The sequence below is a fragment of the Saccopteryx bilineata genome, chromosome 8, assembly GCF_036850765.1.
Source record: "Saccopteryx bilineata isolate mSacBil1 chromosome 8, mSacBil1_pri_phased_curated, whole genome shotgun sequence".
NCBI classification, from domain to species: domain Eukaryota; kingdom Metazoa; phylum Chordata; class Mammalia; order Chiroptera; family Emballonuridae; genus Saccopteryx; species Saccopteryx bilineata.
The window spans coordinates 74964175-74980562 of record NC_089497.1 but is presented as its reverse complement, the minus strand read 5'-3'; the positions used below and the strand labels follow the sequence as shown (position 1 = coordinate 74980562).

Here is a 16388-nt window from a genome sequence, read left to right as displayed (position 1 = left end):
GAAAGTGTTCCTTATTGGATTTCTGAATGATGATATGGAATTATGGCTGGAATTATTTCCTAGAATACAAAGTACTTTTACTATTAAACTGGAAATATGATTTAATTGCACTTCAAGTATGGAGTTGCTGAAAGATTGCTCATAGTACAATAATTTGATTCAAATTCTGATGGCATGATAGCCACCTAAATGAGCCATAATACAAGAATACTTTCAATTTTAAGATTTCATCTCAGTAATAGAAATGGAGATCCCGACCAGTTCCTAGTTGGGCTTGGTGAAGAGCTCCACTCTCAAATAGCAATCTAGCAAACCTTTGATGAGTATCACAGATGGCACTGTGATTCACTCTTTGTGTTTCTGACCAGAAAGAAAATGGATAACAGAGCAAAGATTGCCTTTATTTTTTTTTTTGGCTTTCTTTCCTTCTTATTTCTTCCTTCCTTCCTTTCCCCCCTCCTCTTTATTTTCTTTCTTCTTAGAAGGATAAGTTAGAAAATTACTGTTCAAATTAAGTACCTTATTTGATTTATCAGCATTGTCATGGTTTATAATACTCTTTTTTATTTTTTAATCTAAAAACTTTCAATTACAGTTGACATTCAATATTATGTTAGTTTCAGGTATAAATCATAGTGGTTAGACATTTATATAACTTATGAGGTGATCCTCCCATAAATCTAGTACCCACCTAACACCATACATAGTTATTATAACATTATTGACTATATTCCCTGTGCTGCACTTTACATTCCCGAGACTGTTCTGTAATTGCCAATCTGTACAATTGCCAATCTTAATCCCTTTACTTTTTTATCTATCCCTCCAAGCCCTCTCCCACCTGGCAACCAGCAGTTTGTTCTCTGTACCTGTGAGTTTGTTTTTGTTTGTTCATTAATTTTGTTATTTAGATTTGAAAAGATATACACATCTCTGCATCTCTATGTCCACTGCAGCATTATTTGCAATAGCCAAGATAAGGAAGCAAACTAAGAGTCTACTGAGAGATGCCTGGATAAAGAAGATGTGGTGTGTATATATGACGGCCATAAAAAGCGAAACCTTAATATCTGTTTTGGATACTCTTAACAATAAAAATTATGACGTGAGTCAAGATAGGCCCTCCATTGGCTGGACTATCTCCAGTCACTCCTCACAGGAAGTCAAAAGTTCTCTGGTATCAGGCTTCACTTCTAACAACCATAATTATGGTTATTTCATGTCTATAAAGTAAGACACATTTCATGTATATCCTGAAGTTTGATAGTTTGGATTCCATGCTCAGAAACATGAAACAAAACAATTAAAAAAGTATTACCTCCACTGCTGCTTTTGCTCTTTCAAATTCCTCCTCTAAAGAGTGGTTTCTGGAGAGCAGCGCGCTTCCCCAGCGCTGCTCTTTGGTCAGTCGCGCCTGAAATAAACCAAACACACGGTGTTCTAATATTGGAATCATGTAACACAAAAGTACAAATATTTTCCTTTTCTCATATTCCCCTAGAATTGGCAGTTGGAGGACTTCGCAAACATGACATTGCCCAAACTGTAAAGGTGTCTAAATGTGTGTGAGCGTGCGTACATGATTCTCCTACCAGGGTCTCAGCCCGGTCCATATTAAAACCAATGTCCAGGCCCAATGTCCCAAGATCTTGGGGCCAGGCATTAATATTTTAGTAAGTCTCCCATATGATTCCAACATGCAGTGGGAGTGCAGAACCGACATTAGAAGCTGACGTTCCAGCTCTCAGCTTGCTAGAAGGACCAGCCTCAGGTGAGACTGGGAAGGCTGCAGAGAGGAAGGTGGCAGCTAGGGCTTTCCGTTTAAATAAGCCGCAGGCCCGCCTGCAGAGGCTCCTCTCTTTGCCTTCCCTCTCCCGGCTCGCATCTGTCTCGTGTCCCATTTCCTTAGGCATCGCTCTCTGTTAAGTAATAATCATTTACATAAAATCGTGTCTGATAATGCCAACTGCTTTGTCACAATTAGCAAGCAATGTGACACACAGCTTAGCTACATGCAAATATTTCCAGAAGACACCTCCCCCTAAGAGTCTGCTGGAATTTTTTTAACTGTTACTAATTTTCAATTTGACAAACAATAAAAATTTTCTTTTTTTTAAAGAGAAGGGAAAGGAGAGGGAGAAAGAGAGAAATGGCGATTTATTGTTCCACTTATCCGTGCATTCATTGATTTCTGTATGTGCTCTGACCAGGGATTAAACTTGTGACCTTGGGACATTGGGACGATGCCCCAACCAACTGTGCTACCCAGCCAGGGCACAATGAATACATTCTTTTTGAAAAAAAAATTAATTACAGAATAAAAGGGGTGCACTGCTAGACTACTTCCTTTGCAGTTACATTTATATTTATGTGCCCATAGATGGAATATCATAAATGTATTTTTTCTGCTTAACTATGAAAGCGTTTCCACGATTAGTGCTTATAAATCTCCCTCACTCTTCCCAGGGATTTTCTGGTAAGTATGATGTACTATGTTTGTTCAGAACTCTCTTCAAAAGCATTCAGAATATTTCCAAATTTTCTCCATGCAAGTGCTTTTTTGTTTTTCAATTTTAAAGCCATCACTTCTCCATTTATTAACGGACCAGATTAAAAATAACCATGGTAGATAACCTTAGTTCATCTTTCTGATAAGCCTGTTCTTCTGGCCTTCCCTGTTGCTGGCATCCCCACCTTCTACAAAATGGGTGGTCTTTTTCTTCATTCCACCACGTGGAGAAGATAATTTGAAGGGCCACAGGAAGTGGTTTGCCCCTTTGAAGTGTTTTCCAACAGCATAGATATCCTCCATGCTCATGATGCCATATTTACCAAGAGATCAAGCGATTAATGTGTTATTTGTCAGAGCAATTTGTTTTTTGTTGATTTTGCCATAACCATGGCTGTAGACCAATTCATTTACTGACTTCAGGTTTGGGTACGCCCATGCAATACACGGTTCCACGATCCTTGGCATGTTAACTGAAGCCTTGTTGAAGTTCAGGAAAGTGCTGTTGAAGAGCTGGTGCAGGCGCAGAAGCTGCAGTGCTTTGCGGACCTTTGTGCTCACACCACTGATACCTCTGCTCCCGATGACAAATGCCAGTTTGGGTTCCACAGGCACAGAGAAATAGCCAACCTTTCTCGCCATCCTAGCCATTCGAACCTCTGTTCTGTACATCTACCCGTACTCCTTGTGGTAGTGCTTAGCTTTCTCATAGATGAGCTTCCTTTTGGCCTTTCGGAGCATCTTTTGGGCAAACTTCTTTCTCAGATGCTTGATCTTCAGCTCTGTCAAATTCCTTCGCTTGTTCTTCAGGGTTTCTGGCACAATAGGAACCTTCTTCTTATTCTTACTGGCATTAGCATTCTTCTTCTGTCTGGCATTAGCATTCTTCTTCTGTCTGGCATTAGCATTCTTCTTCTCTCTGGCATTAGCATTCTTCTTCTCTTTGACATTAGCATTATTCTTCACTTCTGCACCCTCCATGGTTCCAGAGGGGAAAAGGGGAAAAGAGCAAGTGCTTGTTTTTTTGTTTTTTTAATTAAGTGCTCAGCAACAGCTATTTTAGTGCCTGAGGCAAGTCCATGGAGCCATCCTCAGCACCAGGGCCAACATGCTGGAACCATTCAAGCCATGGCCATGGGAGGGGAGGAGAGGGGGCTGCAGGGGGAGGGGTGGAAAAGTAGATGGTCACTTTTCCTGTGTACCCTGACCAAAAATCAAACCCATTAGATACTAAAACTCATTTTGTCTTTGCAGGAACCTGTGATATAAGTATTACCATCGACTTCATGACTCTGAGACACAGAGAATTTAATTGACTTACCCAAAGTCTCATGGCTAGTAAGTGGGTAGGGTTGGTGCTTGCTTTGGGTTCATGCTCATAACCACTGCACTGAACTGCCCCTCATGGAGAAGGTTTGCTCAACTGGCCATTTTAGAAACATGCAAAATATAGAAAAGCTGTCCCTTCGAGGTTCATACATGATTGAGGGAGTCAACTAAGAACCTCTCAAGAATTATGTGGGCTGCCTGACTGTCAACCCTGGAACACTGAGGTCTCTGGGTCAAAACCCTGAAGTTATCAGCTTGAGCTCAGGGTCACCAGCTTGATTGTGGGGTCCTCGGCTTGAGCGTGGGGTTGCTGGCTTGAGTGTAGGATTATTGACATGATTCCAAGGTCGCTGGCTTGAGCAAGGGGTCACTGGTTTGGCTTGATTTCCCCTCCCCACCAGTCAAGTCATATCTGAGAAGCAATCAATGAACAACTAAAGTGACTTAACTACAAGTTGATGTTTCTCATCTCTCTCCTCCAATTCTCTCCCTTTCTGTTTGTCTGTCTCTCTCTCAGTCTCATAAATAAATAAATAAATAAATAAATAAATATCTTTCTCTTAAAAAAAAGAATAGTGTGGGCTGAAAACAATAATGTGGTAATTATTATAAACACTTCTGAGTATATAAACAGCAGTCTTAGACTATATTTTGCTTTAAAGAAGGTGAGGCAGCCCTGGCCGGTTGGCTTGGTGGTAGAGCGTCGGCCTGGTGTGCGGAAGTCCCAGGTTCGATTCCCGGCCAGGGCACACAGGAGAAACACCCATCTGCTTATCCACCCCTCCCCCTCTCCTTCCTCTCTGTCTCTCTCTTCCTCTCCCGCAGCCAAGGCTCCATTGGAGCAAAAGATGGCCCGGGTGCTGGGGATGGCTCCTTGGCCTCTGCCCTAGGCGCTAGAGTGGCTCTGGTAGCAACAAAGCGATGCCCTGGATGGGTGGAGCATCACCCCCTGGTGGGCGTGCCGGGTGGATCCCAGTCAGGAGCATGCGGGAGTCTGTCTGACTGCCTCCCCGTTTCTAGCGTCAGAAAAATACAAAAAAAAAATAAATAAATAAAATAAAAAAATAAAGAAAGAAAGAAGGTGAGGCTTCTTTATTGAAACATTGTTTCTTCTCTTTGATGTATTTACTGTGTTCCTTGTATCTCTTGCAAATAATAGTTGCTTCAAAAATATTCAATAAATATTTGTTAGAAATATGCTCTCAGGGAACAGATGAATGAATGAATGAATGAATGGATGAGTGAGTGAAGGAATGAAAGGTGGTGTCTCTCTCCCCTACTCCCAGAGGGTGACTATGTGCTTTCAGTCAAGGTTTCATGGCCAATCTGGGAGGCTAAGGAGAATTTCAGGAGTTTGAGAGGGGATTTTTTTGTCCTATGCCTGGAGTGGCAGAGTTCTGTATTAGTAATATCCTGGTTTTGGGGTGGGAAGTGGGTGCAGGAAGCTCTCATAAGGTGCCTAGTCAGAGCAAGGCCTGTGAGCAGCTCAGTGGTGGAGCCTCCAGAACAACCTGGGATGAGAAGCAGAAAGGTGATGAGGGTGGAGCTTGCCTATGCACCAGTGCCTTGCTCTGGGATGGGCCAGGTTCAATGACCACCATGAACAAGTTATCCTCCCTTCTTCTGTGAGCCCTGTGGAAGTGGCTACTACCTGCTTCTAAACCAGACAATGGAGTCAGGGATCCAAAAATACAAGGGAAATGAACTATCACAGGTTCTGGGGATTAGGTTGTAAACATATCTTTTTGCTGGCTACTATTCAGTGCATATCAGACTCTTGGGTCACAATATTTGACTAACAAATATATAGGTAAAGATGGTTTACAACCATTTTTAAATTTTTTTTTAGTGAGAGGGAGAGAGAGATAGAGGGAGAGAGAAAGAGAGAGAGAGAAATAGAGAGAGAGAGAGAGAGAGAGAGAAAGAGAGAAAGGCAGGGAGAGAGATGAGAAGCATCAACTCCTAGTTGCATCACTTTAGTTGTTCATTGATTGCTTCTCATATGTGCCTTGACTGGGGAGCTCCAGCTGAGCCAGTGACCCCTTGCTCAAGCCAGTGACCTTGGATCAAGCCAGAGAACATGCAATCATGTCTATGATCCCATGCTCATGCTGGCGAACCTGCACTCAAGCTAGATGAGCCTGAATTCAAGCTGGCAATCTGGGGGTTTCACACCTCGGGCCTCAGACTCCCAAACTGATGCTCTATTTATTGCGCCACCACTGGTCAGGCTACAACCTTTTAACGTTTATAAATTGTTAGGGTGTTATGGCCTGGTTAAAAAATTAACCCCGAAGCTAATACTATTTTTATCTTGTAGTATGTTAAACCAGTGGTCCCCAACCTTTTTTGGGCCATGGACCAGTTTAATGTCAGAAAATATTTTCACGGATCGGCCTTTAGGGTGGGATGGGTAAATGTATCACGTGACCGAGACAAGTGTCAAGAGTGAGTCTTAGACAGATGTAACAGAGGGAATCTGGTCATTTAAAAAAAACAACAACATCATTCAGACTTAAATATAAATAAAACGAAAATAATGTAAGTTATTTATTCTTTCTCTGCGGACTGGTACCAAATGGCTCACGGACTGGTACCGGTCCACAGCCCGGGGGTTGGGGACCACTGTGTTAAATAATCTTCTTTCTGTCTTGGCAAACTTATTTTGCCATTTCTTTCCCAACTAGTTATAAAAGTCTTTGTCCTTTAAACCTTTGCTTTTGGAACCAACTCTCTTGTCTTCTTGCTGGTTCCCTTACTAATAAAATAAACAAACAAGTCCATTTTAAACTGTGTATACATGGTAAGACATGAACTTTGGGCATTTATATAATAATGGCATGAATGAATCTTCAATGGTAACAGGAGGAGAAAAAGAAAGCACCAAAATTTTGTCACAAGCTACCTCCTTTTATTAGAGGCACTTTTCAACAGTGAAATATGATCTGTCTTTCCTGTGAAATCTGACCTAACAGGACTCCATTACTGTCACCAGCTTCTCCTCATTAATGTTTTATTACCCAAGTGTTTCATGAGTCACAGGATGCAAAGGGCACGATACAGCAGGATGAAAGGAAAACCTCTCTCTCAGGATTCTATACTTATAGTTCGTATTTTCTTTGCCACTCAGAACAGCAAGTATAAATAGAATCTTACTGTGCAAATGAAAATTTATTTTGCTAGTACAATTGCTATTTAGGTAAATGCTATGTTCCACATTGTTAGAAAGGCTTTAGATTATAACTAAACAAATGTTATCTACCTCACATTTTAAAGCCATATATTATATTTTGCCCAAAGAAGCATGTGATAAATATTATAAAATGTAGGTAAATACTGAAAGTAAACAAAGGCAGTTTGCAAGCTGAAATTAGAATGCAACTAAAGATTATAGGCAAACCTGTGATATGGGAAAACATATGTAAATAATGCTGGTGAACTACAAATAATGCTTAGTCTTTACCTAAAGGAATGGCAAACAAGACCATTGCACCCAGAAGTTTGAGTTGCAGCTGTTGTGGTAGCACAGTTATTCTCAAGCTTTAGTGGGCATCAGGATCACCTGGAGGTCTGGTTCAAATTCAGATTGCTGCTCACTCACCCCAGGGGTTCTGATTCAGTAGGTGGGGTAAAGCCCCAGAATCTGCATTTCTAACAAGTTCCTAAGGGATGCTGACCGGGCTGGTGTAGGGACCACACTATGCTAACTTCTGGTCTAGGTATTGGCATTAAGTACTTCTTCACAAATGTACTCTGACATAGACATTTCTATTCTTCTTTGTGTGATTTTGAAAAAATGCTCCATAGTTACAGCAAAGCCCTGGAAGTGCCTTGGCCTTAAAAACAGCATTTCAATTGGTTTAAGCTAATTGGATTTTAGGGTATTACAGTCTCCAAAGAAGAAAGCATTTAGTTTCTCCAGCTGTTGATTGCTCTGAATGATAAGCACTAGGTTAAAGGAAAGAAGAAAGAAATTAATAACTTCCTTTGAGAAGAATTTTGCTAGGACAATTGTTACATTTTTAAAAGGGTTATGTTATCCTATTCAAAATTATGATTGTGATCAAAATTATGATTTCAAAATGACTGTATTTGTTGCTGTGGTTGTCCTAGAATAACTCTGTTAGCTAATCTCGATGCCAGTCATTCGTTGCTTTTCATAAAACTGACTTGACGTTATTGCCAAAGATCTTCCACCAAAACACATTGTTTAAAAGCTCAGCATCTTTTAAAAAGAAATGGAGGGGGGAAAGGGATCTGCTTAACTGTAGAATAGAAAAATATAACAACTAGCATACCTTGGGTTACAATATAGCGCAGTTGTGAAAAGTCTCATCTCTGGAGTCAAACTGGTCATCTTGGACAAATTACTCAATCTCTGTAATCCTCAGTATTCTCATCTGCAAAGTGTGTATTTGCTTATGGACTCCATATAAGAATTGAGTATAATAATTCATGTAAATACACACACAACTGCTCAGAACATAGTAAGTGCTCAATAAACTAGGCTTTTGTTATTATCTTTCTGGTTAATACTTCTGAGAGGTGACTTTAGAAATACATAAAAAAAAATCTGTGCCTAGAGCACTTTTGTTCAGTGGTTAATGAAGACTAGTTGGATTCTTACACTAGAAAAGATAATTTAAACACTTGCTTCATTGAGATAGATGCTCATATTGCTTTTTCTTAGTCAGCAGAAATTTATCATTGAAGACACACACAAAAAGCTCTACCTTAAGTGTAAAGAGCAAACTCTCAGAGCTTGGTGCAAGGAGGGAACAGATGGTCCCCATGTCCATCCAACTATGAAAGTCTATGTTGTAGAATATCAAGGCAAATCAGTGCTGGTTTCAAAAAAAGATAGACAGTCTATTATCAGGGATAGCTGAAAGGTATTTTTGAAACTAACATCAAAATGATCAAGAATTAAATTTTGTCTTTTTATTTTTTCTACCCTTTAACCATTAGCCACTAGTTACAAATTATTAAATTTGACAAGCATTTATTTTTCTCCTTTAATTATCATTTTCTCTCTCTCTCTCTCTCTTTTACTACAAGTATTTGTTGAGTACCTACTGTGTACAGATTTCCTATTAAGCTGAAAATGATTTTTGAGCTTTCTTTCTTTCCTTCTTGGCTTCCTGCCTGTCCTTGCCTTTCTTATTTCCTTCCTTTCATCTTTGCTTGCTTCTGTCCTCATTGGTAGCTCACTGTGTGTGTCTAGGAAAGGAAAGGGATTGTGGGTGTGGCTCTGGTACTGTCTTCCAATAAGCAAAACTATATTTATAGTACACTGTCTGTTTCTATTAAACATAAAGGTCTCTAAACTTCTTATTATCAAAACTGTTCTTTCTAAGTTTTTCACTGCCTCGCTATAGCTTTATGAATAGTAGGCATTTAATTACATTTGTTGAATTGAACTGGAAGCCACCAATATTTCTAAGAGTAAGAGTTTGAGAACAAATTTGGCAGGATGTGGCACAAAATTGTCTTTGGCTTCAGATCAGATGACAATCTTAATTTATCTGAAAAAGTTTCTGGAAGAGAGTGATAAATGTTCTTTAAAATCACAAGGCATATTAACCCTATAAACATAAGTAATCATCAGGCTTGCAATGAGAATGGAAATAGATGATTTGGGAATTCTCACAGGTGGACAAGCTTGATTTGGCTGATTCCAAGTTGTGTGTGATGGGTGTGAACTGAGTGTTGCTCCTCTCCTCCTTAGCTGTGCCACCTTGAGAAAATTGCTTTGCTTTCAAAGATGCATTACTCATTTGAAAAATGGGGATATTAATTTCCAAAATTACTGTAAGCTTTTCAAAGAACAGAATAGAAATATTCTATGAAGTGTGTAATATGACAGCTATTAAGTGCATTTCCTTTTGTACTCCTTTAAAAATTTAGAAAACATATCTGCACTTACATTTTAAAGTTTATATTGTTCTGTTTAAGGACACTGCCAACATGATGGGATTATATGTACATGGAAGGAATCATTTGCTGAGCCAAAGTCAGAAAAATCAGAGTTACAAGATTATGACTAAGTACCAGAGGGCCTGGTTGTGCACACCCTCACGAAGCCCAGCTCAGATGGACAGCGCTTGTGTTGGAGCTCTCCTTCTCGTGTCCAGACTTGAAGAAGAAATGCTTGAACCATCACTCTCTAGCAGAAGTTGGATTCTTTTTCTTTTGCCTCACCACTGTATCAACCCATTTATGGAAAGAGCTAATTTTACATCACTACTTTCTGTGTTTTTCTTCAGTTCTTCAAATGTTTTCTAATTTTTCAGATTGCATAATTTCTTTAAATATTTAACTCCAGGGAATACTAATTATGCAGTTTGATGAAGTATCAAAAATTTTTATTCTTAAATATATAGAGATGATATAATTTGTTATAATCTCTTGCCACCTTAATAGTGTATTCAAAACACTATCTGGAAGAGACTAGACTATGTCTTTCCTCATCATCTTGATAAGAAAATGAGCTAACATAATTCTTACCCTGGCTGGGTAGTTCTGTTGGTTAGAGTGTTGTCCCCATACAACAGGTTGCGGGTTTGATTCCCCCATCAGGGCACATACAAGAATCAATCAAGAATGTGTAAAAAAGTGGAACAAACCAATGTTTATTTTTTCTCTTTCTCTCTAAAAGTCAATAATAAAAATATTATTCTCATCGTGAACTTCCATTTTCTTTGATTCTGAGATATGATTTTTAAGCAAGGCTTAATGTAGCCCTTACCTGTTGAGTCTACAATAATTTATGTTGGCTTGAGAGATAAGAAAACATTTTCTTGATTTTCCTGTGAACTATCTGATAGTGGAGCAGTAACAAGTTCTAGTGAGCTGAAATTGTTTACCTGAATAGTTTGCAAGTCAGTTTTAAGTGGAGTTTTTATATTATCTTTATAATTTAATCTATGTAAAGAGATCATATATTTAGGAACAGTATCCTCTAACAGTAAAAATATCCTTTTGCATTTTATTAAAAGTAGATTAAAGTAGATTACTCAGCCTATCTTTTTGCTTCTCCATTTATTTTTGTTTTGTTTTGTTTTTTTTACAGGGACAGAGAGAGAGTCAGAGAGAGGGATAGATAGGGACAGACAGACAGGAATGGAGAGAGATGAGAAGCATCAATCATCAGTTTTTCATTGTGACACCTTAGTTGTTCATTGATTGCTTTCTCATATGTGCCTTGACTGCGGGCCTTCAGCAGACCGAGTAACCCCTTGCTCGAGCCAGCGACCTTGGGTCCAAGCTGGTGAGCTTTTTGCTCAAGCCAGATGAGCCTGCGCTCAAGCTGGGGACTTCGGGGTCTCAAACCTGGGTCCTTCGCATCCCAGTCTGATGCTCTATCCACTGTGCCACCGCCTGGTCAGGCATGCTTCTCCATTTGAATGACTTAGTATTTCAGATGATAAAATCCCAAACTCATGAACATTTCCTAATTTAACCATAGGCTGGAATTAAAACTAAAAGATTATAAATTTTTTTAGTTTAGGGAAATCTTGATAAGTAAACAAGCTGTGTTTTTTTAAAATAAATGTATACATTCTTTACAAATAATTGGTACCCCTCTAAAAGTATTCGCTATGATTCAGCTAGACAGAACTGTCATAGTGAATTTTAAATTGTTTTGAAGGACAATTTTGGGAATCTCATACAACTTTTCAAAAGCACATTGTGTTTGCTTAAAGGTACACTGGTGGGTCAGTGGTAGGACAATGTGGTGGGATGAAATCAGACAGCTAGCAAGAGGAGTAGCAGTCATTGGAATAATGAGTTACATGCATTGTGGGTCTCCACGGCAACCTGGACCCCATCTGATCTTCTGCCCCTCCAGCTTCATGTACAGCAACCCACCTGTACCAAGTCTCTCCCTGCTGCTGAAACAAATGTTCTAGTGCTACATTAAATCGTTCCAAGGATTTCAGTTCATAAAATAGTACCAATTAGTTTAGTCAAGTCTAAATTTCTAATGCATTTATCAAGAAGTGTTTCTCTTAATACGTTTTATCAATTTGCTTTTTAAGAAAAGATATATTTAGAATGAACACAGAAGAAGAAAATACAGTTCATGCTATATTTACAATTCATTAAGCTTACCAGGGGTGTTCTGGATGTGAATTGACTTGTTTTCTACAGAGTTCTAGGTGGAATATGTCCACCCCTCTCTTGCGCAGGGTGAGGTGTATGTGTTTGTGGGTTGCTATTTAGTGGCCCAGAAAGGCTTTCAGGGGACTTGCATTTTGTCTCTTTGTCCTCCTTCTCTCGGCCACTTACTAGTTGTGGATGCATAGACGATTTTCTTAATTTCACTGTGCCTTAGTTTCCCCATCTATAAAATGAGGGTTATGAATGAACTCATAGAGCCATTTTTCAGGTTAAATGAACTATATATTAGAAGGCTTTATTGTAGCATTCAATAATATTTGCTCTTATCATAATTATTTCTTTACTTGACCTCAGACAAGTAATTCTCCTCTTAGACAATGTATTTCTCCTCTTAATTTCAGTTATTTCACTTAGTAAACTCAAGAAAAATTTTCTGGCTTACTACACTCTACTCATCTTATTTTCAACTAAATTTTAGAGTGTGTGAACGTAGACACATTTCTTAAGAGAACTTTGTGATTCTATGTCATGGCTGTACCCTCGTAAAGTGTTTGAGTGAATGAAAAGATTGAAACTGACTTGGCCTTCTCGGTAGTCTTAACCGGAGGTGAGAACTAGGTATAGACAAGCCGGTTGCATGGGAGTTGAGAGTCAGTAGTCGGCAGACAGGTGGGTTCTCTAGGAAAAGGATTTTGACTTCAATGAGACCCTTTAAAAGATTTTCAAAATGAGACTAATAATAATTCACAGGATTATTTCAGTATTAGCTATAACATGGGAAAAGCACACAGTCAAGTCCCTAATACTTAGTCACCACATTCACAAATGGTAGCTCTTAGTATTACCATTATTACTAATACGATAATTACTTATTCCTCCCATGAAACTTATTTTAACATGACAGTTAGGATCTTGATGTGTAAATATCTGTTCCACAGGGCATAGATGTAAATGACCACTCAAGATGTAATTTCTTCTTTTTTGTGTTCTGTACATCAGTGGTGCTAATGATGAAGTAGTGCAAATTTTGTATTGCCAAGTCATAGAAGAATAAATAGTAGAAAAAGAAAAAAGTGCTAAATCCACAGTGACTTCATTAATACATTTTCCAGTCAAATATATATGTATATATATATTAAATATTGAGACAGATACTGAGTGACCAGGCGGTGGTGTAGAGGATAGAGCATAGGACTGGGATGTGGAGGACCCAGGTTCAAAACCTTGAGGTCGCCTGCTTAAGCACAGGCTCATCTGGTTTGAGCAAGGCCCACCAGCATGGGCCTGAGGTCACTGGCTTGAGCAAGGGGTTACTCGGTCTGCTGTAACCCCCGGTCAAGACACATATGAGAAAGCAATCAATGAACAACTAAGGTGCCACAATGAAGAATTAATGCTTCTCATCTCTCTCCCTTCCTGTCTGTCTGTCCCTATCTGTCCCTCTCTCTGACTCTCTCTGTCAAAAAAAAAAAAAAAGAAGAAGAAGAAAGCATATGTAATACAAAATATAGCAAACATACTTAGAACTTGCTGTGAAAATTTAAATAAAATATTTAGGCTATAAATTTTCTGTTAGAAAAGGTGGGTTCATTGAAGAATGGATTTGTTACCTGCGCTGGCGGCACTAACTCCAACTCTGAAGCTGACTCAGAGTTCAGGGCACTTTTCCCACCACTCAGTTCGGGCTGAGATCTATGCTCTGAAGACCTGTGCGAAGGAATGGGGGACACAATGCACACTGAGAAACAGATTCAGCTAGACACCCAGCCAACACACCTCAAGAATTTGGATCCTTGAGAGCCACAGTAACAAAGCTCTGATGAAAAAGATAACTTTTATATGTTTTTTATTATAATGACCATCTTTGGAATTTAAGCGACTGTGATATGTTGGTGTTATTATGTCTGATTTAGAATTCAGTTCAATCATGTGCAAAAAGTAAATAAGTGCAATACCATTCTTGTTACAGAACGTTCTGCTTTGTTAAAGACTATTGTTTTAAAGGAAAGAGAGATTCTCACAAAACGTCTCAGGTGTGATTTAATCTTTATATAGAACATAAAATGTCATAATAAGTAGAATGTGTGAGGGCAATAGGAGACTAAAACTAATGGTCCTTTAGAAAGCTTTAAAAATATGGTAAAATTCTGGTAGCCAATTTTTCTCATGGCCTCAAAGGATTACCCTTAAATAGTACATTATCTGACAGTGATGATTAAGAAAGTCAGAGAAAACACAATAAATTAAAAATAAGAACATTTTTAAAAAAGGTTAAAATAACCATTAAAAAAAAGAGGTTACCTGGGTAACCAGAAACATTTAACAATCATTCATGCAATATATTAAATGCACCCATATTTTGATCAGCTCAATTACACATTGAGAATATTATCAACAAATATTGAATACTGAATTAGGAATCCACCAGAATCTTTATTGACTGATTTGACAATTTAGATGAAATAATTTAGTTTTAGAAATCACAATAATTAACATTGCTATGTAAGGGGTTATACATGGCATGCTGACTTCTCTCATTGACTATTTCAGTATGTGAAAGGAAAACCCAGGCACTCGACACAGAAATGGCTATTTTCTGATATTGAAAACCTTACCATAAAAGTTCTTTTGATCCAGTTCTAGATGAGCATGATTTTCTCTCTGCCATTGGATGACCCTTGCTACTGCGTTCTCCATGAAACTTAACATCATCCCATTTTTCCAGTTGGGTTTGAATGTCTAGTATGGAGACAGGAAGGGGGCGAGGGAAACAGGGGTAGAATGTGAGGTGCAGAGAGAAGAAGGAAGGTTAAGATTAAGAAGTTATACAAGTGAACTTGACTCAACTGATGTTTTCAAACCCTAGACCAATATTTTAAGGCCACACGAAAATGAAAACATGAGCAGCTAAATAAAAAATGAGACCTATTAAAGAAAGTAGATCACTTTTACAGTTAAATAATCAAGTTGTTTTACCTGAGTTTATTTCAAGAGCTATGTGCATTATAACTTCTGTGCATGAGCCCATGGAATCCCATGGGAAGGAGCATATGGAGTATATATCCCGTTGGCCTCCAGCTAAGATGGTGGCTTTGAGGCACTCCTGGCCTGTTTCTAGAAAGAAATTCTGTTAAGAGAGCCTCCCTGTTAAAAGAGGATGAAAAGAAACTAGAACACCTCTCACAGCTTTTGTACAGACTGCTTAATTTCTTGCCAAAGGAGGAAATTAATAATGAGGATGGAGAGAAAGGAGGCAATGTGGAGCCAAAAGATTGCCAGAACCATTTTCTCCCTGTGGCTTAATTCTTACAGATAAAGACTTTGGATAGGTTCTTTCTCCTTCACAAATGTGACTGTAAACAAACCACTTAAACAATTTGAGGTTCATTTTTTTTCCTTTGTAAACAGATAGGTTTGTAGTCAGTGTCTTCCAAAGTTATTTCAACGAAATATTTTTATAATTTCTTACACAAGACAATTTCTCAAAAAGCAGAGAAAATTGTTTCATTTACATGTATATTGTATTATATTGTATTGTATTGTGTTTAATAACATATCCTTATACAAACGTAATAGATTTCATTTATTCACATGTAACTGAATAAACCTGGAACATATTTATGGTGAGGAAGTATTAGAGATAAGATTCCCCCCAAAGAGACAGGCCTCATGGAGGAATGAGGCAGGAGAGAGGAGACCCTGTGTATGCAACTGGTTTGAAACCTGTGGTGGGGTCTTCCCTTTCTCTATGGTCGATCTTTGGGTGACGTCATCTACACCCATGAATAGGATATCCATTCATAGGCTTCAGATGTTCAAATCTCCATCTCTTGTTCAGTTCTCTCTCCTGAGTTCTAGATCTATGTACTTAACAGTCTATTGGACATCTCCACAGAGAAATTCCACAGTTTCCTCAAATACAGGGTGGAGCAAAAATAGGTTTACAGTTTGAGTATGCAAAACACAGTTTATGCTTATATTATTATTGATTAATATTGTATTATTTTCCATACAAAGAACTGTCAATGTACTTTTGCCCCACCCTGTCCAGCCGGTTCAAACTGCACTCAATAGTTTCCTCCTTGACTTCTTCCCTCCTTGTCCTCTTGTGTTCTCATCATACAGTCTGGCACATTCTGTGTCTTCCGTGCTGGTATACACATGTCTACTCAGTCTACAAGTCCTGTTTTAATTTTTTCTAAATTTGTCTCTTTCTAACTATCCCCTCTGTCATTACCTTAGATGTCTGTATTGGTCTCTTTACTCCTCTTTCTTTTTCCCCCCCTTCTTTTTCTATACATCCACCAGAGAAAAGTTTTTTTTAAATTGATGAGAACAGATTCTACACTTGATTTTAGCCAAAAGGTCGAGAAGTAATGAGAAGAGTTTTTAAAGAGCAGAATCTGTTGCTGTCATTTGTATGTGT

General features: G+C 38.6%; 1 protein-coding gene and 1 pseudogene across 10 annotated transcripts in view; both read right to left on the bottom strand.

The window, feature by feature from the left end:
* The window catches only part of PEX5L (peroxisomal biogenesis factor 5 like), a 274524-nt gene that overhangs the window by 81960 nt on the left and 176176 nt on the right, over positions 1-16388 (bottom strand). For all 10 annotated transcript variants that reach the window (XM_066241126.1, XM_066241128.1, XM_066241130.1 and 7 more), the window contains 3 exons: positions 14578-14701; positions 13573-13669; positions 1319-1414 (listed from right to left, as the gene is read on the bottom strand). In XM_066241126.1, the coding sequence (XP_066097223.1) occupies positions 1319-1414; positions 13573-13669; positions 14578-14701 (317 nt within the window). The remainder of the gene's footprint in view (positions 1-1318; positions 1415-13572; positions 13670-14577; positions 14702-16388) is intronic.
* LOC136311971 (large ribosomal subunit protein uL30-like) lies at positions 2636-3471 on the bottom strand (annotated as a pseudogene).